Here is a 27,447-nt window from a genome sequence, read left to right as displayed (position 1 = left end):
CCTGTTGTCGGTTGTACAAAAACAGTGCATCAAACATCCAAATGAGTTGAGATGTGTTTTGCTGATTACTGCAGCAGATGGTACATCTCAATTAGCAAAAATATTTTCTGTTGGCTTATTATACTTTTAAATTAAATTCAGTTTGAGTGGAAGATCAAACATAACAAAACAAAGGATTTTTCTGGTTCTTTTGTCATTGGACACAGTATTGTACAACATAGTGATGTATTATGCTAAGCAGTAACCATGAACTGAAAACAAAGCTTTTTTTTCCACTATAATATCAGCATAGTCCTGTGACAAAACATGTTAATAACTGGGGCCTGGTAGCTGAATGTAATTTTGGTTGATTTACACAGAAGCAACCTGGGATGTGAAAGAATGATGGAAAATAGCCCAGTTGCAGGAGAGGAGAAGCAGCAGTAGGTTGTATGGGAGGCTGCTTGCAGAAGTTGAGGTTGCTGTCTCATGTGAAAAGTAACTGGTTGTGGAAGGGACTATCTGATTATGAGGATGACAGAGTGGGAGTTGCTTTATCTCAGATTTTGAGACAAATGCCTGGTTGGTCTAGTAAAACTTCTAGTAAAACTTCTGCCTGCTGGGTGGGTCAGGCAGACTGGCTTAAGAATAACAGTAAGTAGATACGAAAATAATGACTTTTTTTCTTTCGCATAGCTCTGTCCCCATCATTCACATCTATTGTCAATACTACATTAGCTATTTTTACTCTTTAAACCAACGTGGTTATCTGAGAGAGTTTTGAAGTAAAGATAGACCTGAGGTCTATCTAGATGAAGTGAACCAGTGCTCCTGATCCCGTGCTCTGCTTACACCTCACTTCTCTGGGAGTTTGGGCTTGCTCTGCTTTTCTGCTCAGGACACTTGCACTGCTTTCCTTCTAGTGCATTGGCACCGTTGGTAAAATCATCCAGTTCTGTATTTGTTAGAAACCAGAGCACAAGCTGGGAAACGTGTTCTCCAAGGCCCCTTAGCCATGGAGCTTTAAGGTGTAATATGTTAAGTGCTACAATTATAGCTGATTGTGCACTGATATTGATATTGTTAAAAATGGGGATCAAATAATTTTTCATCTGGCAAGTCCATGTGAAAAAGTAGATACACAAATGTTTGCAGTGCTAAGGCTGTTTACTCAGAAATATGCACTTTAATAACAATAGATCCTTAATTTTACAATAGATCCTTAATTGATGAAACAGCAGTAGCGCTTGCATTTTGTGCAGTTTGGGAGGTCCTTCTGTCATATTCCAAAAACTAAAGGAGTTTGAGGGATTCTAAAGGAAATGGGTCACATTCATTCTGCAACCTCTTTGTCAATGGATAATGAATTACATCAGAAATGAGTTTTGGGTTACACTAAAGATGAATCTGACCTTCTTTGAAATAACCACAAATGGGTAAAAGTGGTTTTCTTTGCCATTTTCTCTCTGAATGCTAAGTGTCTAGCATGATACCTCATTTATCATTGTAAATATTTAATTGTAAGACAGCTCCTGACACCTCAAACTTCCTGTTGCTAGTAGGCCAGTCTGGTACATTTGGGGCAGGCAGTTCTGCCTTTGCTAAACTATTTATTTTCACTAGTATCTCTCTCTTGGCTTTTCTTTTTTTTTCCTTTTTGTTTTCTCTCCCCATATGTGTTTTCTTCATGATGTTTTAACTGTCAGGAACATTGCACAGAGTAACTGCAAGCAATTATTGATTTCAGCCAGATGTGGAGAATGTAGTATGACTTCCAAAAGCAGCTCGAGGGCAACCATGAAAATGACAAATTGTTCCCTGCCTGCTGCTTCTGGCTGAGAAATGTTGTGGGGTGAAGACTTCAGATGCTTACAACTTAGATTATCTTTGCAGCTATACAAAATAAATAATAGCATGTGGCTGAAACCAAGGCTGCAATATATTTTATTTTAGTTCGGTCAGCTGAATGTCTTTAAAGCGTATTCCAGAATAAGAAAATATCCCACTGTTCTCTGTTTAATAAAAATGCTTGCAATGTATCAGCAAGAGTTTGCCAATTAGGAGGACTGACACTGGGGACAGTAACTCTACTTCTGGAAACTGGACTCCATAACTCAGGTCTACTGTGAAGTATGGATGTTCTGATGGTAGCCAAAAGCTTTAGCTCAGTGAGGACAAAATATTATCAGCTGTTTTTCTGGTAACCTCAGTGAATTTTTTGGTAGGCAAGATGCACTGCAAAAACAGCCATCCTAAACTTTCATTAATAGAAAACACTTATGTGAGTTGATGCACAGAAGTCAGCATGATCTGTAGAAACTAGATTGTTTTTGTGCTAGAGCTGAAAGGTTTAGGGCAAGTTCAAAGCCTCTTGTTAAACCCAAGGACCCAGTTGTTCATTGGGGAAAGAGAAGACTTAATTCCTCTACTACTTCTGCAACATTTTGGTAGGTTTTTTTTCAGGGAGTTTTGGTTGCTAGGACAACAAAACTTTCTTTATTCTACATGGAAAAGAACACTGACCTCAGTGAGTGTAAGTTCATTATTATCTTAAGATATTAAAATAATTAGAAGCTAAAATTTAGTTCCCTCAAGGGGGTCTAGGGGAATTCTTTTGTTTCCTACCTACTGACATCTCTTGTTTTTTAAGAATAATGCTGTTTTGGCATGCTGGAAGAAAAAAATGTCAAGAAATATAAAATCTACAATGCAAATTTCAATGGTAATTTGCTCAGGTTGCATTTGTTTGAAACATGAAATCAGTTATGTAATAAGGAAGATAGAATATGCCAATACAGAATGATGTTAGCTTCAAATACTTCACTACTTTGAGTTTTCTTTTTAAGTTTATTCTAGCACCTACAACGTTGTGCATACTTGCTTTGAATACAGCTTTCCTAGTATTTAAAGGGCATTTTTCTCCTGCTATGCTGTACTACTCCTGGTTTAAATGGCTGCAGCTAACCAAGATAACCTGGGTGCCCATCCTTCATAGTGCCCTGTATTTTGGCCTTGATTAGTGGTGTTGCTTGCACTCGTTAATTATTAGTAGATACTGCTGCTGCTCTGCTCTTTGCTCCTTTCAGCCCTTCGTTCTGCCTTGCCTAGTGAATAATGATGGCAGGGAAATAATGTCTGCGTTGTTAAAGGGTTGCAGGCCATTTCATGGGCATTATTTCTGAAACAATCCTCAGATTTTATGAATGTAAACCCTAACTCAAAAGTAGTGGAGTGTCAAATGAATAAAAACTCTGCCAAGTGTAATGGGGTTTGGAGAAAGCCTTTACAACTGTGGTCTTCCAAGTGAAAAACAATGGTCAATAGCTTTTAACATTAGCAACACTTTCAGTGGTGCAAGGCTGGAAGCAAACACGGCCGATGGCTTTTAGTACTGCCCAGCAAACTGCTGAGTTGCTTTTGGGAACCCTTAAAAAAAAAAAAAAAATCCTACTGGTGATTTTCAGGATTTCACTGCACATTGCATGCATATCTTCTGGTAAGCAAACAATGCCATCCATTAAAAATAATGCCAATGCCATCTTTTCTCACAATAGGAGATTATATATTAAGACTGTTTATGGTGATTTTTTTACCAACGGCTAAAGTAATTTACTTTGAATTCATCCAAACCAAATTATTCAAATTGACTGTAGCTGCAGTCTTAGGAATTTGGGCTTTGTGATTTCAGGAGGTCTTTAAATTGAGATAATTAAATGTACAAAGTTGCTATTTAAATGCTTGTGTGTATACATCTGTGTATGTATATATGTGTGTGTATGTATATATAGTACATATAGGGAAAGAGAAGTACGTAAGGAAGAGAATGGAAGACTGTTCATGTGCTTTCTTCTTACCCTTTATTGCAATAATACTTTCATCTATCAAGAATGTTAATATTAGCTTAATGTATTTCAAAAAATAGGTTTTTTTATCCCCATGAGGTAGTAGAATTAGAAAGGAAGAAAGAAAAGAGGAAATAAGAGAGGAAGTATAGGCACTGTTTAGGCAGTGATGTAGCAGAAGACCTTAAATATGCTTCTGTTCCATCCTCTTCAACATAACTTGTAAATTTGTTTCTCTTGCAGTGGCAGCTAAGTTGAAGTCTTCCTAATGTCTTCTGCTCTTGTTGTTTCAGATTTCCACTGTAAGTGCATCACTTGCTTAATGCAAACAATCTGCTCTTTTCTTCTTTGTGGGGGGAAATGTTTAAAACTGCAGAACTTTTTGACTCTGCAAGTTTTTTAGGTGCAATCAGCTCTGTTTTCATGGCAAGTTTAATTAAAACAATAGATCTCTCACCGTGTCTTCTATTTAAAAAAATTTAGGTAATTGCAGTGCTGCATCTTTTTTTCTTTATTTTTCATAATCTTGTACATACTGTGTAACTGCAGTTTAATATTAAAGGTCCAATGGGAAATAAGGTAGTCATGGAAGTCATGGAAAGGGTCATACTGAAAAATATTGATTTTTTAAGTATCCTGTTTGCAACATAAAAAGAGACAAAGCTCACGGACAGCCCGCAACGCACCTGGTCTGTGGAGCACAGATCCCTTCCCTTTCCAGCTGGTTCAGACTTATTCCAAATGTGTGTCTGTTGCTCTTCTGTGTGGCTGTTACTGAGCAACAATACGTGTATACAGTTAGTTATTGCTGTTGGGGGTTGCTAATACTTCATCTGTTTTGACTCTGCCTGGATCTATGAGAAGAAAACAATGCAAAAACAGGATATCTCTAACGAAGGAGCAGCTGTCTTTTTAAACTTCCATGTGAAGTAAACAGCTCTTGAAAATTAAGAGTTTATTTGTCAATGTCTATAATTCATAATTTTTAGTAACAAATAAGAAAAAAGACCTAAACAACCTAATAGGTTTCATACTTCTTTTGGCTGTCTATTCAGTTAGTATTCCTTTGTGTATTATAGTTGTTGTTTTTTCTCCTTTAAAGGAGAACATGGTTTTGGCAGATGTTAAGTTTTCTTGCTTAAAAGTACTAACATCCATGAAAGATTATGGTGTAGATTGCTTCTCCAAAGATATTACCCAGGTTGCAGAAGAAAGAAATTCTTACAAATTAAATCCTATTTTTTTCTTGCTTCAAAATGGTGCATCTCAAGTTCTACTCCATTTCATGTGTGCATAGATAATTTTAGAAGTTGGACAATTAAATATGGTGATAGGTGATATTTGAATAAGTATTGGGGGGGGGGGAAAAAAAAAAAAAACAACAAAAATACAAAGCAGGAAAACCTGAGTCTCAGTGAATGCTCTCAGGCTGGCAACTGAGTTCCGAAAAACCATCCCCTAGGTGTTTGTGTGCTGGGTGTTCTTGTGTCCTGCCAAGATTTGCTCATGCTCATACCTAGCTAATACACTACTAACAACTGTTTTAACTGGGTATATTGTACAAACACAGCACATTATTGCTGTAGATACACCCATTATATCAGCAACAGTACGAAAGCTCAGAGTAACTGATAACAGAAATTTTATCAGCAACTGCTTTTTTTTTTAGGCATCTTTGGAAAATGCCATTGCATTCTTAATTAGTGATATAAACTAGAAAATAACCAGAAATTAGATATGTTTTAGGTTTACAGCAGAAACTAGAGAAATTAGTATCCCGAAAAAGCACCCAGAAAAATATGCATGTATTTTCAGCAAAAAGTTCATTTTTGCTTGAGAAACAAGTAAGATTATTCTGGGGAAATAGACTCCAGGAATCCTTTTGCTTTTGTGCCTCTCTATAGGTATTTCAATGTTAGAAAATGTAATGTCATTTCAGGGACTTGAGAGGGAAAAATAGGAGCAAAACCCCAAGGGCTGGTTTATGGAATCTGTGTTTTCGAAGCTTGGCCGGTTGACAGAATTAAGAACATAATTCTTATTAAGCACGTGAGATGGTTAAACAGCAAAAATGAAGAATGATTTCTCTTGCATAAAGACAAGAGGTTGTTACCTGCAAGAGTGCACTGTTACTGGGAAAAGGAAAATTTAGACTGAATACCAAGAGAGGTTTCCTGACATGGGCTTTTATTAAACTGTGCAACTGAATCTCTAGAGTAAAGGTAGGAGTGATGTAGGTTGAGGCCTTTAAAACAGACTGAGAAAAATGTGAGGAGAACGTGCTCTGGGGAACGATGCTCAACTATTACAGGACTGGATGTTAACTTGCAATGTCTTTCTCATTTCCACCTTTCATAATTCTATGGCGCATTAGTAGCACCCTGTTTTCTCTGCCCTCTCTTATCTCCAGTCAATTGATGGAAAGACTTTTATTCCGAAGCTTATGCGGCTGCTGTTCTATGGCAGAGCACTGACCAGCAGCATTTACTTGCGAGACCACTTGTTCACCCAAACTTCTGTTGCCTTTGTTGTTGTTTTCATCTGTCTCTTAAAAGAGATGCAATTATTTAGTCTCATGAAGAGTGATTGCAAGGCCTTTTTCTGCCTTTCTCTTTCTTTATTTCCTAGAATACAGAAATTTGACCTTAATTAGAATAATCCCAAAATGTACTGAGTTGGGGTTTTTAAAACAAAAATGAGTGTGCTCTTTCTGCTTTCAAGCATTTTGAGACTTAGCTTTTTACCAGATGATTTCTATCATGAGAATGTAAAACAAAAGGACTCTAATCTCTAAAATATTTGAAAACAGGACACTTTAATTCTTGGAGAAGTTGCATTTAAAAAATGGTTTTATGACTCTTTTGCTCAAAGACTAGTTACCAGCAGAATTCTTCAGCTTAAAACCCTGCTAGAGTTTATGAGACTCTTGCTCATTTATTTTATAACTGCACTTTATTTTCAGCCTTGTACGAGGTGTCAGGTCTGTCAGCTGCGAGGAGGATTAGAAAGCAGGTTGGGAAGAGCCTTTTCCCCAGTGAGCCTCGTGTGTTGTCAGTGACTTTCAGCAGAGCTGCCCTCCAGTACAGCTGCTGCGTGACATCATGGGGCGCGCAAGAAATCCCCCCAGGCGCTTGCTCTGTTCCTTTACTGGAACTTTCAAAATCCAGTACAGTATCATTTTTTTGCTGTTAACCACTTTGTCTTTTTAGTGCCTAACTAACGTTTAGAAAAAGATGCATAACTTTCCATTTTATAAAATACTTAATAGGTGGAGAAAATGTGTGGTGTTCTAACAGTTTACGTAGTACTTTTAAAATTTACTGTATGTACTATTTTATGTTGCTAGTGAATGTTGAATTGTTGATTCAATGTATTTCAAGGAAACCCACAAATGAAGGCACACAGTCTGGTCGGTAGCTGGTCCTCATCCCTCTGCAGAGGATACACTTGGGTGCTGCAACGTTTTCCAGCTGCACAGACACCAGCACGAGGGTTATTTGCTGCCCTCAGGCCCATTCGTTTCTGAAGTGCTTTCTTCCCAGGCTACCTGAAGAGTTCAGCTGAAGAGTAAGGCTAAGCTTTCTGGCTTTTCCCCCGGTGGCTTTGCCCCTACGGTGGTTGCTTGGTTTATTACCTAAGTATTACTTTGATCTATATCTGGGACAGATGACAAATGGTAGCTATAACACTGATGTTATAAGAAATAACAGGTTAAAAGCAAGTTTCCTGAATTCTTCCATCTTATCTCAGTCACTATTGATCTTGAAGTTGTTGATAAAATCCTTCAGGTGATTTGCTGTAGCTGAAATTAAAGGCAAGCATATAAGAGCATCTTTTACTTTCAGATTTTTCTTGCATAATGATATAAATTTTGCTTATAGGAGAAATAAGATGTTTATTGGAAACTAAACTTTACTGCCAAAATTACCTGCCCTGTAATGTGTATGGAATGTATTACCTTCCATGTTCATGTGAATGTATCTGGATTTTGCACAGTAGAGTGTCGTAAGAATTCAGATGCTCTGTAGGCCTATTTGTCTATAGAGATTTATTTTTACTTTTTTTAGTTTTTCTATAAAATATTAGTACAAAATGTAATTTTTTTTAATAAAAGGCAAGTTGATAGTCATTTGTCTGCCATTATTATTCTACATAATATAGTGGTAAATAAAGGGAATATAGCTTACCTGCCTCATAAAATACGGAAAATCAGATTTATAAAATGACAGTATCACCCAAATAAAAGATGGCTACAGGCTACCCCCTTTTTTCCTCCTCACACTTGTTTTACACCACTGAAATGGAGGTGTATGTTGGAACAGTGTGATGATTTGGCAGCAGAGAGATAACTTTAAAGTTATTTTAGTCTATGGTTGTAACCTTAAGTTTGTAAACTGTTGTAAAGACATTGCAGATGGCCTGTCTTTCCAGAATAGCTAATGGGATGTGTAGGGAATGGTGTCCCTGAGGGTAACTGGTGTGGAAAGGCAAAGAAGGAGGCCCCTGTAGTAAGACCGGAATGGAAAGGATCAACTTACAGAACTCAATGATAGAGTTGCCTGTTGAGGAAAAAATGAAGGTGCTGATGAGTTTCATCAAAATGCTTCATTGGACTTGAGAAAATTCCGCTGTTGAAGACTGGTATCTTCTTCTTGCACGTCCTGTGCATTTGTACAGCCTGGGTTGTAAAAAGTTCCCAGCCTTTTTGTTTCCAAAAATATTCTTTCAGATAATTTAGGCTGCAACCTGAGCTGTTGATATATATGAAAGCAAAAAGCCTTGAAATCCCTGGTCCTGATTGCATTAATTAGAAGTTATAAATTAATTCAGTGATTGATGAAACAAGAACATTTAGGTCCCAAATACGACCACATTCCATGTCCAAGGAATTAAATAGACTTTGACTAAAAATAGAGCTTTCAACTTACTATAGGTGTATTTTAACCATGACCCCCACTCTGGAAACACAGGCATATGACTCCCCTGATGCCCTCTCCCTGTATTTTTTATGCTTTCCATTTTATGAGAAAGATAAGACAATCAAGACCTTTGGCTCTGTGCTTTAAAGTGCACCTGAGACATTCATTAATGGTCCAGAAATTGTGTGTCTTATTGGTTAAATATCACATACTTATTTATGGCTCCATATTTCCTTCTAGAACTTAAGATGTTTACATTACCAGTCAAGGGAATATCTAATATAGGATTATTTGGACAAATTGGTTTTAAAGGAAAATTGCACAGAGCTTCCTAGTGGTAGTCTCTTTATTCCTGCACCTCTCTGTTCTCTTTTAATATTATGTCCTCAGCTATCTGGATTTTTTTTTTTTTTTTTTTTACTATTACTATTCTAAATTGAATTAGGGTAGGGCACAACTGTTTTTACTCTCCCATATATCAAAAAGGCATCTGAGTGATGCTAATGGATTTCTCTTCTGTCTCTGCATTTTAAAAAATATATATTTATATATATATATTTCCTAAACTGAGCTAGGAGCATGATGGTTCAATAGTAAGTCATACTGTAGCGACTCTAATCCTGCTCATCCTGAGTATTCATCAGGAGAGGAGACATTAACCACCAACAATGCCCTGCAAGTCACGGATAAAGCAGGCACCTGCTTTTGAAGTGAACTTTACACCCAAATGCAGATGCTTCTAAGCATTGTCCATATTCATTAGTAGTTATAGTATTCATTTTAGTAGAGGGCACTGAGAAGAAGATCTTTGTTGTAGGAAAGAAGGGAAAGCAGAGCTCTCTCTGAAATTTAAATACACTGGAGCAAGGTCCCTGTCCCTGCTACTTACGTGACTTCCCAGCCTACCTAATTGCGAGTGCTCCCTCCTAGCTTCCTGAGGGATGGCTTGTGCCCGCCACTAGCTATCCATCAGCTCCCCAGTTTAGAAAATAATAAAATAATAAAAACAATCTCTTATGCTGCATTCCCCCTCTCAAAAGAATATTCACCCTGGGAGATGAAGAAACATGAAAGATCTCACTAGGGGTTTTCTTATTTATTTCAGTGTTATGTGGACACTCTAAGAAACACAGAGGAACATAAACATCTAGGGAGGAGAAAAATGGTCTCCTCTTGGCACTACCTGGTGTGGACTTAATTTTATGGTGTTTTTTCCTTTATGGTGTGGATGAGGCATAAATTACTGTGGGTTATAAATGGAGGGTCTGTTATCTAGTGTCTGCAGAGAACAGTCTGCATGATGAAGTTGTCTTCGCTTTAAAATAAAGCTGTCGGTTCTTTTTGTTTTCAGAATAGGATCAATTTTGGTATCCAGAAACCTCAGGATTTGGCCTGCTGTGTCAAATAGTTGCTCTGCTTATTGGCCTGACTCTGTGTTAAGGAATGCATGTTTTAAAGCGAGTCAGCAGAAATAATTTGTTATCAAGCAGAATTATTTTGTGAGCATACATTTACGAGAAAAGCTCCTAGGTTTAGAATATATTCAAGAACGTGGTAACTGTTTTCTGTTATAAGCAAGAGCCCTTGTAAGCAAGAGCTCCTCTTGGAGCCAAATGTGCAGGACGGTTTTACATCTAAACAAACAGATTTCAGAATTTATTGAAGGAGATTCTTACATGTTTGTCAAAGAACTTGAATTTTCATTCTTTTGCATGACTGATAGTTCAAATGGCTTGATATATAGAGGCAGCTTGATACATGTGCATGATCTAATAATTACATATGTAACTGGAATTAGCAGTTATTTTGATTTAAGAACTCTGGCAGACTGTAAATACAAGTTTCTGTGCATTTTTTTTTCTTGTACATCTGCAAGGTCCCTCTGAGACTGAGGTGATCACAGATGCTATGGGTCTGTAGCTGACCCACATGGTTCTCCTCGAGTCAGGTTGCTGAGTGCTGAGCCGGGGTTTGGGACGCCGGGGTTTGCCTGGCTGAGTGTTATGTAGCTCCTAGAGCTATGATCCCTGTTGCAAAACCTTTTTCATTACCAACTGCTGGCTGTCTTTGGTGTGAAGAAGGAAAGAAATGGACAACTTACCCCTCAGTGTCTTTAACCATGAATTACTGATTGTACTCATTGTAGCACTGAATGAATGTAACACTGTGCTTGGAGTCATCTACATGAAGGCTTCTAGAAAAGAAAACCTTTCAAAAGCAACCTGAGCTTACTGCCCTTCTCTCTACATCTCAAGACTGTCCAACAGAAATTAATATTAAAACCATGGGCCAAAACTAGATTTATACTTAATGACTATTGCTCAGTCAGCTGGCAGTTCAGCAATGCTGGCCAAGCACTGAGTAATATCAACCAAAGCAACCAATTGTTCTTAGTGTAATCAGCTCTTCCCGAAAGCGTGAAAATTATGAAATACCTTTAAGCAATTTCTTGCTCCTACTGTGTCTGTCATCATGGACTAGCACAGAAACCCTTGGCTGGTCTCCTCTGTTTAGCCTTGGAAACTCCATAGATTTTATGTACCTTTTATGTATCTCTTAAAGTTTAGCAGGTAGCAAAGTATAGTCACCATTTGTGATTGAAAATTGGATATTTTATTAAGCTTTAACTCATCTCCATTTCAATAACTTTCTTGCTATTTTTCCTCCAGTTTATTTTTTCAGATTATTTTCTCTAATGTTGTAAATATTAGGGAAATATCTTGTTTTGCTCTCACTGAAAGGGCTATAATCAGCTCTATTGTACTAAAAGTTTCACAGTAGAATATGCTGGTGTGGCATCTCTCAAATATAATTTGTGGCAGACAGAATCTTCTCAGCATTTGTGTTTGTCTCATCTCTGAACTAATAAATCAAGAATCCATTACTACTGTGAATCAGTGTTACAAAAACTTGTACTCAAGATCTTGCTGAGTTCATAAATAAGTGAATGAGTGCTGTGCTGATGTGTAAAAAGATGTCTGGGAAAATGCCTATGCTAAGCCATCGGGATCTTGCACTAAGATGCATGTGGCTTCCCTCCTGTTTGCCTCTGATTTAGTGAGAAAAACATCAATTCTTGTCTGTAACTTGGTTTAGGTTCACTTTAGAGAATATCAAATAGATTATATTTCAGGAATAATTAAATATGCATATTTTTTTATTTCAATTTATGTATGTGGCAATGTTTCAGTAATATTGGCAAAATCTAGTGCTTTCTTATTACTTATCCAGGGAGCATCCAGGGATGCTTAAATAGACCCCAGTTCAGTTTCTGCCGAACAGCAAGTGTTCGGAATTTTGTTTGTTTGTTTATTCAGCAGAAGTCCTGAACAGTTCCCACATCCACGCTGGTCCGTTGGCACATTTAAGTGGAGCTCATTAAATCTCAGAAGTTGCAGAATGCCAAGCGGTGACAGGGTGTTGATTAAATTTGTTAACTGTAGAAGGAAATTGAGTCAGCTCTGGGTTATGTGGTCTACAAATGAGCCTATAGAACACATAGTCTGCCCTTTTCGCCTCATAGGAAAAGATGGTGTCTCAGTTTCCTGCCTCACAATAGATGTGGTTATCAAACATTCACATTTCCAGACAGGCATCTCATTAAGCAGAAGACGAATGTCTCAAAAACTATATATAGAAATTAAAATTTATATTTTCTTGTACATTGCTTTTTTTTTTTTTTTTTTTTCCTCGCCCTCTCCTGTGGCTTTTTCAATTTCTCTGGCTTATGAGTAGAAGACAGGAAAGAAACAGCGCATGCCATGTTAGGCAAGTATGACCTTGTGACTAACATTTATTAACTATTTTCACTTATTGACTTCTAAGTTTCATTTCACTATATCTTTTTAGCTGGCTTTTGCAATAGGTACCTTCATAGGTAATGCTGCATAATCAGCTCTTTTGCTACCCATAACCCTATGACATGATTTTTTGTGACACAGGAAATCCCAATAACTTGTTGAGTAGTTTCATATTGCAAAGCGATGATAGGCACATAACCACCAAGGACAAATACCAAAATGATACTTTGCCTAGATATAGAGACTAGTTTTTGTTTAATAAATAAATAAATAAATAAAGGGGGGGAATAAGAACATATTTAGTACCACAGCGATTTTGTATTTTTTCATATCACATGAAAATATCATTTCATACCATTGAAAGGTAATGCAGGCCTTTTCTCTCTGTGCATTAAGTTCTTTACTGAGTGTAGCAGAGGGAAAATTAGCACCTATGGAGTCACTGAAATCAGCTTATTGAGAGGAAAAAATGCAAGTGTTCACAAGACATCAAGACTTGGGCTTTTTGCTGCTCATAAAACTAAGCAGTGAAAAAGCTTAAGCTGTCCAGTGACTGACTGGAGGCTGGGGAGAGCTGGGTTAGAGGATAGTCCGGTTCTGAAGCCAAGATCCCAGTCTCCAACATATCTGTCATTCTTTGGGAGGACCGGATCAAAATGTACACCTCAAGCACTTGGGCCGTAGACGATGTTTGAGGGAATTGGCTGCTATCCCTGCCTCTGCTGCAGACTTGAAATGTCACCTTGAGAAAACTCCCTCCTTGGCTGCCTCGTGGTGCTTCAGGGCTAAAACTCAGTTATTTCTCTTACAGCATTTGAGAGAACCGTGGAGTTAAGGAACCGTATGTGGACTCTGCATGTATTTACTTTAATCTGTGTACATTTAGTGCTCATCTGAAAGACATTAGACTTCTATTGCAATGGTAGGATGACTGAAAATTTTAAAAAAAAAAAAAAAAAAAAAAAATCCTGACTGTAGCCAGGTGCAGATTTTTTTATTAACAGTATTTTTCTTTTAAAACTACAGTGCAAGAAACCTAGTGCAAATTACACACTCAGCTCTCTCCATGTGTATCTGTAGAAAATATTATGTCTCTTGTTCCTTCTGTGTGCACAGAGCTATCAATCCAAGAGTGCAAGAATGAAAAAACATATATTAGCAACTAAGCTGAGTCTGCCAAAACTTGTGTTTTTCCAAGGCCTGGGCCTCCAAAAGGGAGACGTGTTTTTAATTAGCCATGTGATGACAAGATTAAGAAGAAAGGCACTTGTTTTCGGCTAACATAGTCCCGCAGCTGTTATGGGCAAAAGTATAAAACTAGCTTTGGGGGAAAAAAAAAGAAAGTGTGAATAATAATTAGAATTGAATTCCCCTAGTAATAGCTGATCGGGTACATCAGAGTACTTAAGGCAGATCATTTGTGGGAATAAATTACCATAGACCCATTAAGAAGATTGAAATTAAGATAATTTAAATTTGCTGGGAATTTACTATATGAAAAAACACAAGGAGAGTCAAGTATGAGTTGTCATTTATTTCTCTGGCTAAGGAATGACACCTGAGGGTCTTTGGTCTGTTTGCCATGTAATGAGACAAATCGATTAATCTCTCTGTGCCTGTTTCTTTGCTTGTAAAATGATATAATTTAATGCCTGTACCTCAGGGATGGATTACGTTTATAAATTAGGGACACTGGGGGGTGTTTATAAATTAGAGACTTGGGAGAGCTTACCCTGATTCAGTGCAGCTTTACACTGTTTGTGAAGAACTTGGGGAGCGCAGTATGAAGGGTTCTGTGAACGTGCCCATGGTTTGTGCAGTACCAGTTACCTGCTCTTATTTAACACGCCGAGTTTTACATCTTGTGTATCCTCTCTCATTAAGCTGTGTAAAACACCTTACCTTTTCTTTCACAGACAGATATCTTTGAAAGACCCTTTAAAGCATTTAATTCTGTATTGACTCTCCAGAATTCAGTTTCTGCATCTTAGCACTGGGACTGCACCCTTTTTCTTCCACTGTGCGAAGAAAATGTTGTCAATTATTTTCTTTAGCTAGATTAGGAAGTGTTTTTCCATTTGGCTACTCTTTATTCCTGCTTTTCATTTGCACAGTAATTTTGTAGGCACTAGGCAGCTGCTTTTCTAATGTGTGGACTGGCTTAGCAAATAATTTTATTATGTCTGCAGAACACCAGGTTGCATTATAAAGTTTTAGACAAGGAAATCTCTTTCCTTTCTCCTAAAAGCATTTAGCTCTGTCCATGCAGCAGGGTAGCTGTGTAACTGTGAGCTGGAGGAGGAGCCCCTTTAAATAGTAAAGGTATCTTGTCAAGATTAGTTTAGGCCAGTCTGATAGCAGGTTGCTCCTGTTGACCCTCATTGTCCCTGTTCCACATCTTCCCCAGGTAATTTTCAGCAGAATCGATTCCCTGCACCCAGTCCATGGCATGGACTTACCTGTCCTGTGCAAGACAGGCTAAAGTGGTAGCTCTGAGGTACAATAAGTCATTTTTAGCAGTTATTTTAGTGGTTCCTTAGAGCAAATAGGAAACACTAGGCAATGAGACTGAAATATGTATGAATGTGTCCGCATGATCCAGCTGAAAGGATCCTCACTAAACTCATCGCTGGGCAATGCTTGGGACAAAACTAAGAGCCTGGCTGCTGGCCTGTGTCACTGTCCTCAACAGGACACCTGCAGTTGCCTGTGTACTTTTTAGTTATCTATTACTGGAGGACTGGAGGAATATTTATACAATTACTCATAGAAAAATGATGAGTTTTGGCATATGTAGCACTAGCAAATCAAACTCTCCACCTATAGGAGCCAGAAAGCAATTATAATAGCAACCTACTTGCAAAGCTGAGACTTTATAGTTTAATATACCAAAGTGACAAATTCTGCCTTTGAGAAGCTGATAGTGGAGAAATGGCATTGGCAACAGCCCGAATGTCAGGAGCTTATGAGCCTGTTGCTATTTAGAAAAATGACTCCTTTTTTTTTTTTTCTTGATATGATGGACCTATAAGTAGTAGGGATAAATAGAAAAATGTCCAGTCTTTTGCTTGCCTAGCTGCTTGCTAGGCAGCTTGCCTAGCTGCTTTACCTGTTCACTGTAGTTTTATGAATGCCTTTTCCATAGTGCTGATATATGAATGAGGTCAAATGTGTTTTGTTATTTTCATCTGGAAAGTAAATAGATGTAAGAAGGAAATGAAAGCTTTTATCAAGTCACAGCTGAGAAATGCATTAAAGGTTCTTGCCTGGTCACTTCCTCATTCTGCCGGTCTGAAAATACTCTTTTTGCCTCTCTCTTCAGCAGTGTCCACTGGTTTAGGTATCGGTGTCTGCTCATGGGAGACAGAAGCAGAAGTGCTTTGTGGTGTGGAGCCAACTTGTGCATGTTGGGGGAAAGTCTCCTTGTGCAGCCCAGCCCATTTAACACCGGTGCTTGGCTTATTTTGGCCTCTGAGAAGAGCAGATGCTCCGGGTGACGTTACAGAGCTTCCTCCTTTGGGTGTAATGATGCAGGGCTGCGAAAGGGACCGGGCCACCCTCTCTAGCCAGCAGCTTGTATCTCTTCATCCTCCGCGCTCAGAGAAGTGCCTGCATGGCCATGCCATGAGCTTGAACCTGTGAACCGAGCTTGCACAAGCGCCAAGCCTTTCCCTGGGGTACTTTTTGGTTGAATCAGTCTCCTGACATAGCACACGTTGCAGTAGCAGGGCCCATAATGTCAGCCTCAGAGGAGAGCCAATAACTGGAAGTAGAGGGTACAGCTCTTGACATGGCAGCTCATAAATGATGCTGGATTAAGATGGTTTTATAATTAATTTTCTAATGATTATTCTTTGGCTTTCTTTAGAAATAAGCCATGTCAATGGGTGCTGGAAGATGTCACTTTGCTTGCATCTAACAAAAGCATTTTGTCACCATTGTGTTAATGTTCATTTAATTAAAAGTTACAATTATACAGATGAGTGCTGTGAAAATTCCCAGTGAGAGGCATTATCATCTGTTTCACTGGAATCATATTTCACTTATGCTCTTTTTTATGCGAAGATGTGATACCTTCCTTCTGCTGTCTCAGTTCTCAAATTTGCAAGGGTATATTGCTCTTTTATATTCTACTGAGCACATATACTTTCTACTTTTTTTTTTTTTTTTTTTTTTTTTAAGTGAAATTACTGGATTTTTCCTTTAGGAGTTCCAGTGCTTGGTTGAAAGTCCATCCCTAACAGGAAGCAGGACTCTTTGGAACATATTGCTTGGTTTTTAATATGTTTTTCCCTAAGTACGTTTGCTGTGATTCCATAGGGCAGCTCTCCAGAACTGGACTGCAAAGCATTTTCCTATTTCCTTCCATTTCTCTGCCAGCACTACCTTTGCTTCTGACTAATGCTAACCCATGTAATTATCTGCAACTTTCTCTCCTATGCTTTCCATTTCCACGGAACAGTATTATCCAATCCACGTGATTAGAGGCTTTATGAGCATAATATATGAGAAAGCTTTGAGGATTAAAAATGAGGTGGTAAACTAAAACACCACTGCATCAAATATAGTTGGTTTAAGCCTACAGAGTCTTTCCAAAATTTCCGTTAAAGTCAGTGAAGATTCCACTTTTGGATGTGCATCTTTCTTCTTAGAAGTCCATGTTCAAAGTTATCTCGATTGATGCCTGAAACACACAGTGCTGGGTGTCTGTGTTTCTGGATGTGAGAACTAAGGGTAGCCTATTTTTTCCTCAAAAGATGGAAAAGTTAGTTTGTATATAGAGATGTACGGCGAACCATATGAAGAGTCTTATCTGAATATGCTTTAAAATGACTGCATCCACGCTAGGTAATGCTCCTACTGATGGAGAGCATGCAAGAAGGAAGGGGAGTAGCGGATGCTGCATCTCAGATGGGCAGAGCTGTTTCTTGCTTTTATTTGTACTGAGCTTTAACACTTATCTATTTAATAGGGTAGTTATGGTATATATAACATATGTATAGCCTAGCACAAGCTATTTCTCAGTGCAGCAAATTTCTGCGGTTGGCCTCCGACGTTTGTTTTTGCTGTTAGTTCCTTCTGAGTTGCTCACGCTAAGGAATCGGCACCGAAGGGCAGGGCGACTCTGCAACAAGGGCAGTTTTTCCTATGAGAGTACAAATGTACTATATGTACCAAAAAGATATGTTATGGAATCTGACGATTTTATAGAATGGGTGGAAATATGAGTGTGAGGGGTATATACACTGAAGTAGCAGGAAATCATGGAGAAGGAGAGTCAAGCAAAATCATCTGTTGAAATAAGTGTTTGCCTCGCTCTTCAGGCATTTCTGTTGCTGTAGGCCATAAAGAGACAGGTGAAAAATCGGGCTCAAGGCTAAGGTTCTATTTTCACATATTAAATAGACATGTTGTTTTCTCTTTTGTATTTCTTACGCAAAACTTTATAACAAGCACAAACTTTTTGTTTCTATTACCTTCCTTTATCTTGTGTTGCATAGGAGAAGAATGCACTTATTCCGTTTTGACTAAGCTTTTAATGAAGCAGCCTCTTACCAAACTCAACAGGGTATCTTTCATATCCAAGAGAACCATTATGACCCACCAAAAATATATCTATATTTTTACCTATTAAAGTAATAACAAGAGTAATACATAGGCCCTGTTATGATCTTAAAAATCTCAGAAGAAAAATAACTTAATAATATTTTAAATAATAAACCCTCTATTTTTTTTTTAATAGATATCCTAAAGCCATTTGTGGCTTCATCCATGAGCTGGATGAAAAATTCTAACTGAGTAGTGGTGGGGTTTCTCGTTTGATAGAATTTCTGTGGACACATGGCATTTTCATTTTCTGCTTTTCTGAAGCGCATTTTTTTTTTTTTTTTTTTTTTTGAGCAGTCTCAGACTGATAATTTGTAGCCCATGTGGCTCAGAAAGAACATCAGAGTGGCAGTATTACAGTTTTGTTTAATAGCTTTTGTGAGAGAAAGGACTGCTGTGGCACAGTCTTCTCTCAGGCATGCACTTCAGTTCCACTTTTGGCACCTTGACAGTTAGTGTTGTGACTTCTGTTGAAGGTGAAAATAGCAAAGGGTATCTGAAAAATTTTATGGCTTTTATGTTGGGAATTAAAAGGATAAACAGAAATTCAGAATACGCACCATGCTATTTTACTTCATAAAAAAAACAGCTTTGCAGAGGAATAAAGAAATTCATGAGACAACACCTTTCTTAGTTGTTCCTGACTTTCTTTTGGGAAGAGGGAAAAAAAAAAGGCAGATCAGTTTAAGGCTAACCATAAACCAAGTAACCTTTGCTTTGTCCTGAACCACATCTACTAATTTTTACTTATTTGTTTTTCTCTCCCTTTTATTTTTCTTTCCTAGGCTGGAAGATTATCCTTTTGCCGTGTAAACAAGCACTGAGCTCTCTGAAGAGATTTCTCATCTGGGCTGTTTTGCTGGTGAGTTGCTTGAAGCCTGATGCTATAAAGATAATAGAATTAGCAGACCTAGCAGGCCTCATTATTTTTAATTACTCTTACTGCTGCTCACACACTACATGCAATTTGGTAAAGTCTGGCCTGGGGTGGCAGGGGGAACCCTGCATTTCTAAATGGTCCACCATATGTCAGATCCTGCTGTGAATTATGTGTTTTCAGTGATACTTATCTTTCTAATAATATACTAGACAAATCTCTGAATAACCAAACAAACAAAAAAGAGAGAGTGCGGGCCATAAATAGGTCACAATCTAAGTACCCTCAGCACACAGCTTGGTTCATTTATCAAAGCAAAATCAATTGTTATTATTAAACTATTATCATCATCCTTCCAGTGAGCTCATTTCAATTTAATCAATATTTCTAATTAGTCTACATCAAATACAGTTTTAAATTGAAACAACCTAGCTTAGTTTACACTAAATATGTATGCATATCTCTATGCATTCTTTTCATTCTGTCTTTATTAATAAGAGAATTCGTTACAAATAAATAAAAAGCAAGTGTATTTCAACTAATCTGGAAGTGGTTATACATCAGAGTTGGCAATGGATCATTACTGTGTGGAAATATTTCACTTCTATTTATGTGAAATATAGCTTGGAAACAGTCAGTGAGGTGTCAGTTCTCAGTGCACAGTGACATACTTTCTAGAGACAGCAGTGAGGTTTGAGTTCGAATGTCCCCATAAGTCAGCAATATTCAAGATCTGGACGTTTGTCCTAATTTACTAAAGCAAGGGAAGGCTTATCTCACTGTGGTTTCCTAAGCAGGAGTACCTGTGAGGGTATGTTTTCATGCATTATGTGTTTGTATACATGTTTGTATTTGTTTTGTATATGCCTTTCTTTGGAGATGGATGAACAAAAGATGATTGTGGGGGAAAAGCATAATTGCATTGCTCATGTGTGGAGGTTATTTTGAACTGTGAGGGCAGTAGGGCACAAACTGTACCATATGCTTCCAAATAATTCTGTTATAGTTTAACTGAATGTGACTACGAGGCCTTTTCTTTCTTTTAAAAATAATTATAATTCATAGTTTATTTACTCGTATGTCACAATCGGGCATCCAAACATTCCTCTTAGAAATGGGAAATCTCACAGTAACTGACCTCCCTTGGCTCCAGCCTGCTGGCTGTGCATGTGAACATTGTCTTTCTAGATGTGCACTTCCTGTGTCTGTCGCTTTGGCAAGCTGTTTTATCTCTATTGACCCCAATATTTCTTCCAGTTTGTAATCTAATGTCAGCTGGAATTTTCAGGAACAGTCAGAATGGTGCCCTCGTAAAATAATGTCAGGAGATTTAAAAGCATAAAGTCAATGCTACCATTATTGTAATAAGAATTCAAGTGCAAATAATTTTATGAGAATGTTTTGCTCACATCTGTACTGTCCAGGTGTACAGTTGGTGTTTGTATGTGGAGTGTGAAGGATAATGTAGTTCCTATTTTCCTGTAGAAAGAGGTAGAGTAACTAAATGACTCAAGACCATGGTTAACTCTCTTTCCAAAGTGTCCTTATTCCCTTCTTTCCTTGGAATTTGCACAAACAGTAGTTGTCTCATGTCTCTTGTTCACTGCATATACGTGTGCTGTCTCTTTTCCAAGGCCAGGATCACAAAGGTCCAAGAAGAGCATTAGAGCATTTGTGTTTTCCTTAGCACAGGAGAGCTTCCTACCCTAACTGGCTTAATTCCTTTGGATGCCTGTGAAATACACTGGTGAGATTATCATTTTACAGCTACATGGATTATCCTGTATGATGAAATTATACATTGGAGTTGATAATTTTATTCATATAAGTATTAAACAAAATACATCATTCAGTGTTAACTATCTGGTATTCTTCCTAAGAGAACTGATTGAAGTACTTTTTGAATAATATTTCTGTCCCAGGAGTCCTGTGAGTTAAAGAACTGAATTTTTCCACAGATGGTGAAACTGATGCCCTGGATTATTATGGTTGAGACATGAGATGCCCTTCTGTCAGAGAATTGCACTGGAATTTCCCTGTGGAATTCCTTTAGGCTGCTTTACAAATCCCATCTCAATAATAGACTCGTGATAACTCAAAAGTTAATGGAGGAGCTGGAAGGAGAATCATGAGTCTTTACCGACATCTTATCTGAGACATAATTATTTGTGGAATTTTGTCTGAAGTCAGAATGAGCTTTGCGAACTTTAAAGCTGAACAAAACGATAAATGCACAGTTATGCTTCTGAATAGTTTTTGTAATATATTTGAAAGAACCTCTTTCTGGTTTTCCGTTTTCTCTTTTTTTTCCCGACTCTTTTAAAGGCTTCATAAAGTTCTCAAAAACACTTCTGTATGTTGTATAAAGCATTTTTTTGTAACAATAACTTTGGATTTCTAGTGCCTAAATTTCCTCTAGGATCCTAAGTTTTATTTCTTAAAACATGAGTGCTTTAGAGCCTTTTCTTTGTCTGTAGAGCTGAAATGTGGCATTTTCTCCTGTGGTCGCATTTTGTGATTTGGAAAATCATAGTTTTTGAGGGGTTAAACTAATCTTAGCACTCCCAACTCTAGTGAGCTAAATATATTCTCCATAAAAATTGATCATGATGTTCCTTAAATCACAGAAAGGCTGTTTTGCGTGTTTTCAATATACTCTTTAAACTGTTTTGTGTATTTTAATGATCAGTAATGAGTTATGGTATACACACCAGCATTGAGCAAAAACTCCCAAAACCTTCCCAAAATATAAGGAGCCTTTGTAAGGACAGGACGAGCTCACAGGTTCCAACTTCAGCCTTAGGCTTTTAACCGTGGCTCGGGTAGTTCTGCATCCGCTCAGCAGCAGATTCCTGCTAGCCCATTTCTTGATTCTTTGATGCTGTGGCTGAGATGAGATGACCCCCGTGACAGACGAGGGCTACGAGGTTTGCGGTGTTTGTAGCACTGCACGGTGCTCTCTGGCCGGTCACCCGGGTTGCTCACTCGAGCAACTCGACACCTGCAAGTTGACAAAGTGTTTTCCTGCGGCTGGAGGCGCTTTTTGCCTCTGCTCAGTCCCTTTGGCTCTTTGCTCTTTATCAGGGATTTCCTTAGCACAGGTGACTTAATCAAATGGAGCCAACATCAAAGCCTGTGTTCACTTGCTGATTTTTATATTAGTAGCTGTTTGTATCATAGCTGTGCAAGATAAGCCCTTTACATCTCTCTCTATATATGGATCTTAAAGCATGCTCAGAAGAAGGGCTAATATAATTTTCCTGACTGATGTGACTATGGAATTGGGTAGATACGGCAATAAAGGCAGTGATGCGCAAGCACCTTTGAAAAATAGGCTTCACATGTCAAAAAAAAAAAAAAAAAAAAAACAGTTTCTGGGTTACTCATCAGGTTTCCATCTTAACAGCCAGTTCAGACAAGCAGATGCTGGAACCAGTAGCGTCATGATGCACTTGTCACAACATTCAGGACTAGGTATGTCTCTGGTCATCGTGGACAAGGTCTGTGCACAGACATGCTGCTCAGCCCAGCTATTTATCAAATAGGTGGACACAGCCAGAGGTTGCATGGACACGTGGTGATGCATAATATGGACAGGGGCTGGTTTACGTGGTGCAGGGGCAGGGAGAGCATGTAGCAAAGTTTCAATGCCTCACGTGAGGTATATTTTTAGTGTAGCCATCCACTGTCACAGCTGAATATAACCCCAGCTCAGTGGATGGAGTTTTATGAAGTTTTGTTTTAGGTTCTAAATAGAAAAATGCTAGAAGAAACATAGAGGCTAAGCCTATAAAAATTATTTTTAAAAGGCTTTACAAGACATGAGTATCTGTTCATCTCTTTGCTTCTGCAGTTTTTCTTACAGTTTTGGGGATGTTGAGATTATTTTAAGAGCATCCTGAGTCTGAAAGGAAGAAATTTAAATAGAGATTTATATGTTCATTTAAGTCTTAGGTTAATTAAAGGTCAATATTTTGGGAGGGATTAAGAAATGAGTAGTTTCAATGGGACAAACCTCAAAGAGATTTCAGTGATTTATCCATCCATGTGCATTTGTGTGTGCATATGAAGTATGGTACTTAAACACCTATTACAGAAAACAGCACACTTGGGATTTGGATAATAGATCACTTTAATGTATGAATAGGTTACATTCCTGACTACTAGTTGGGGAAGTATTAGTTCATACGATAAGGAGAATAAAGTAAATTGCCAAGAAGACTTATAGGATTGCAATTCAATGAAAGTATTGATTAAAAGAGGAGGAACTCCATTTTTATAAACTTAATCAACAGTGATGTTTGATATTCAGCTACTAGTCTGTAAAGCAGAAATAGAAGCTTAAAAGCCTGTGGGGAAAAACAAGCAAGCAATATTCATGTGATCTTTAAAAAAGAATCCTACAAAAACACTAATGTAGTTTTCCAGAAGATTCAAATGATAGAGAAGTAAACAAGTGCAGAGAGAAAATTAGCCTTCCTTTGGCTTTGTTTTGGTCTTGTTTGTTTGTTTGCTTTTTTCTTGCTATGCAGCTTCTTGACTGGAAATGCAATTTTTACAAGCATTTCCTATATTTAGAAATATCTGACTTATTTTATTATGCTAATATTCCGCTAGGGTGCTATATTTCCATAGTAATCATCTGATAATCAGTTCCACAAAGCGGTAGGTTGCTGAGATGCATTTAGAGTGTCAAGTGCCTTGGCCCAGAGTCAGCGCCGGGGGAGCTCTGCTCTGCGCTGCGCAGGTGCCACTTGTGTCACAGCCATTAGGCGAGAAACCCAAATCAATCGCGCTGTGTCCTTGCAAGCCGGCAAACACAGCAGGCACCTCAGCAGGAAAAAAGGCACCGTTCGCACATGGCGAGTGTTTATAAAGAGCTGGCCGGAGTCTGAAGGCAGCTTTAAAGAACCTGTGTCGCTGGTTGTGTCTTAGAGCTGTCATGTTTTCATCTAGTGCCACCACTCAGAATTTCTCTGCTGCAATTTTATAGTTTGTTTAAAGAGATCTGTCAGTGATTGCCAGATAATTGTTTAGCTAAATCAGTTTTTACAGTGGTATCAGAGAGGAGGTTCCTCAGAATATGGGCTATGACTTTGGATTTAAAATTAAGAAGTGTGCTGCCTCCTCGATGTTTAATCCATGGCAATGTCAGTTGGCTCAGTGGAATTATTTCTGACTAACACACAAGTGAAATTGCCCCAGAGACTCTTAAAGGTCTCATATTCCTTTCCTGTGATTCTTCCTTCTTTTCTGAAGGGTTATTATTGCACCAGTGCTAAGTTTTCTAGCAGATTTCCTGACACCTCTGAAAACTTGGTTGGAATCTGCAACACGGCTTCTCAAAGTAGTTTCTCACCCTTGGAATGGATATTTTGTTGTTGTTGTTATCTGATGCACCAGAAGAATATATGCACACAAATAGCAGAGCGAGGCTGGGGCAGCATCACTGCTTTGTCCCTCTACTGCTACTGAGCAGCAGCTGTCGCCTTCAGCGCGAACCGTTTTGTCCCGGGAAGTGTGAAGGCAGCATTCCCCGTCCAGGAGCTGCAACGCTACAGCCTGTCGCCCTCCAACTGAGGAGGAGGGAGTGATGGCTCGTCGGACAGTCAGCATTTTGTTTGCACCCCGTTTGCAGTTTGAGAAAATGTCTTTTTGACTGTGCGGCAGTCTTCTACCAAAGCCTTCAGCATACAAAGTTCAGTGTTTGTTTATTTATTTATTTAACTATATAAAATAGAAATAACAAATTTTATCCATATGTTTTCTTGTTCATATGATTTTGAGTAATCTGTGTTTCTGCACGTACAGATATATACATAGATTTCAGTTTCTGCTCTTCAGAGGTGAGCCTGTAAAGGAAAATAAAAGAGCTTTAATAGATGTTTAATAGCAGTGATGAGAATTACATGTCTAGTCTGTAATCTTCAGTGTGTCTATAAAGAAGGTTTATTTAGTGTTTCTGGTATTGCTGGCTTGCATAACTATTTAGCCTTCTGATAAACTATTTCTGATTAATACAGTGTAATCTAGCAAAGCAAGTTTGCCTGGATTTCAAAATGTTCTTTTTCTTTTCATAGCAAAGAAATCCTAGTAATTTTAATTATTTTCTGTTTCCCAGGAATATATCAGGCTTTGCAGGTGTGGGATAAAACAGGTCCTTGCATCAAAGATCTGTGATTTAAGTGTTTTTATATTTTCAGATGTATGCTTCTCAGAAATGGTTCCAAAGTAAGGCATTTTAAACTTTCGTTGCAAATACAGCTGGGGGCTTGCTCAGATTCAACTTATTTCTGATAGAATTTTCTCTAGGGTGAGTTCAGAAAGTGGGGAGGCCCAGGAGAATATGCATCTTTTTGCCTGTCTTAAGTTTTGTCACTGCATCCAGCCGAGTGGCGCCTCCATCGTTGAGGTGATCAGCCGAGCTTGTTGCGACTCCACTGGTGATTTCATATGTGCCCTTAATGGCCCATCCTTGGGCCACGTGGGCTTCCACCAGGGAGGGCAGAGCAAGCCAGATTCAGTAGTGTCCTATAAGAGCACCTAATATGCTCGAGAAGTCGGATAGGGAAAAAAAACATGGAGCCCCTCACCAAGATACTTGTTTTCTGTTGTGGCAGTGAATCATGGACCTGCCATCACATACTGTCTGATCTCGCCCTTTCAGAGTACATGCCATTAATGAACATTGTCATGACACAAAATCAAAGCTAATTTCATTTTGTAAGGGACACCCGCAGCTGTGACTCTTGCTGTAAATATGATCGTGTTGTTTTTCTGTCATAATGATGGGTAGACACATGTAATGTTAATAAGATAGTTATCATCTCTAGCAATGATAAGTGAGAACAAGGTCAACCTGTATTGTGTAAAGCTGAGAGTTTGTGCTGGAATAGGCTGGCAGGGAAGTTTATAGTTATTCATCATACTAAGACAGTTCCCAGACCAGCTGCGTTGTTTTTTGGCTGATTAATTTGGAATAGTTGGATTAGGTGTTTAAAAAGCCTAAAATCAATATTATGGATTATGAAGGAAGCCTGCTATAATGCGTTTTCTGCAGCAAAACAGAAGGATAACTCTGGAACAAGGGCCATACACAGAATTTATCAGTGCACTTCAGGGTTTTTTTATTTTTTTTTTGGTGTCAGGTCCTCTGCACATAGTCAATGGCAAGTGCAGGGCCTGGATCTGTGTGATAAGATGGTGCTGTTATTAATTGCCCATGAAATGTGATAAAGGGAATTTATCCTCCTCAGTTCTCAATTGAGTTTATCCACTTCTAAAATCTCCTGTCATCAGAGAGCTTATTATTATATCACAGTGTAGACTAGAGGACAGAAAGTTGAAATGAGCAACTGCTCCCAGGATCCCACAGTCACATCTGGCCACTAATTCTTCTTCGTATTTATTTATTTATCTGTGACAAACCTACAGGGGGAAAGTCTTTCTTTTCCTGAGCAAAACTTGTTTCTATGTTGTATGGCAGTTATTACCAATAACTGCATGAATTAGGGATTAACATAACGGAAAATCCTTGCTCTTTCCCTGGTGCTTTTGTAGAGCGAATTTTGAAATCCTGCTTATATTTGGCAGATTTGCACTCTACTTTGAGAGCAAGCTCTTTTTTCCTGTTGTTTTTCCTGAAGATGACTTTTTTTATGTGATCTGCCATTTATGTGATCATGCATAAAGGCTAAAGCCTAGGTCAGTTAATAACTTTGCTTTGTTTTGAGTATGTGCATAGTGTTTGCTGAAGTGAGAAAGATTCTTCTGGTCTACTTGCAAGCTTTAAATTTAAAGCTCTGTGCCAGAACACTGCAGTTCTTTCAATAACAATATTGGTATTGGCTGAGTTATTCTATACTGTAAGTGCAGTCTATACTGCATCAAGTATAGCATTCAAGTCTAGGCCAGTATCAGCTATATAGTGATCTAAAGTTTAAGTGTGCAAAACCATGATCAGAATTCTCTCTATATAAATAATTTATGGCAAAATTTAGACCTGCAATCTAAGAGACTGCAATCTAAGAGACGTTATGTTTCCTCTAAGAATAATGACATTTTCATAAAAATTCCTTTTGACAGAAAAATAGCACACTTTAAACATATAAATGGGAAAACTTTCTTCAAAAAGAAAAAAAGAAAAATGCTTATTTTAAAATCTTAGGGTTTTTTTTAGTTCACTCCTGTGTTGCTTTCTTACTTGCAGGTTACTGGCTGAAACAGGGAACTGTAGAAACAGTTGGTTTTGTTCATTCCCTAATTACAGGACATGTATCCTTTTCCCTGGCAAATGTATCCCACCCTCAGGTTTGATTTCAAAACTATTGCAACCTCTCACAGAACATGAAAGTTCAGTATTTCAACAAGTTAGAATCAAGCCTTTTAATCACAAGCCATTCTTATTTTGTGTATATTGATAA

General features: G+C 38.1%; 1 protein-coding gene and 1 long non-coding RNA gene across 2 annotated transcripts in view; both read left to right on the top strand.

The window, feature by feature from the left end:
* LOC112945078 overlaps positions 1-21,043 on the top strand; it is an 83,921-nt gene extending 62,878 nt beyond the window's left edge. The window contains exons 4-5 of the long non-coding RNA XR_003248943.1: positions 18,933-19,009; positions 20,983-21,043. This is a non-coding gene — a long non-coding RNA (uncharacterized LOC112945078). The remainder of the gene's footprint in view (positions 1-18,932; positions 19,010-20,982) is intronic.
* A 1,407-nt stretch (positions 21,044-22,450) lies between these two features.
* The window catches only part of LOC112945067 (proto-oncogene tyrosine-protein kinase receptor Ret-like), a gene marked incomplete at its 3' end in the record, with an annotated part of 87,133 nt that continues 82,136 nt past the window's right edge, over positions 22,451-27,447 (top strand). The window contains exon 1 of the mRNA XM_026036588.1: positions 22,451-22,498. Within this exon, the coding sequence (XP_025892373.1) occupies positions 22,468-22,498 (31 nt within the window). The remainder of the gene's footprint in view (positions 22,499-27,447) is intronic.

This window comes from Nothoprocta perdicaria, unplaced genomic scaffold, assembly GCF_003342845.1.
Source record: "Nothoprocta perdicaria isolate Ctin4 unplaced genomic scaffold, notPer1 scaffold_180, whole genome shotgun sequence".
Lineage (NCBI taxonomy): Eukaryota > Metazoa > Chordata > Aves > Tinamiformes > Tinamidae > Nothoprocta > Nothoprocta perdicaria.
Note: the sequence above shows the minus strand (reverse complement) of the source record. Positions and strands in the feature narration are given on the sequence as shown.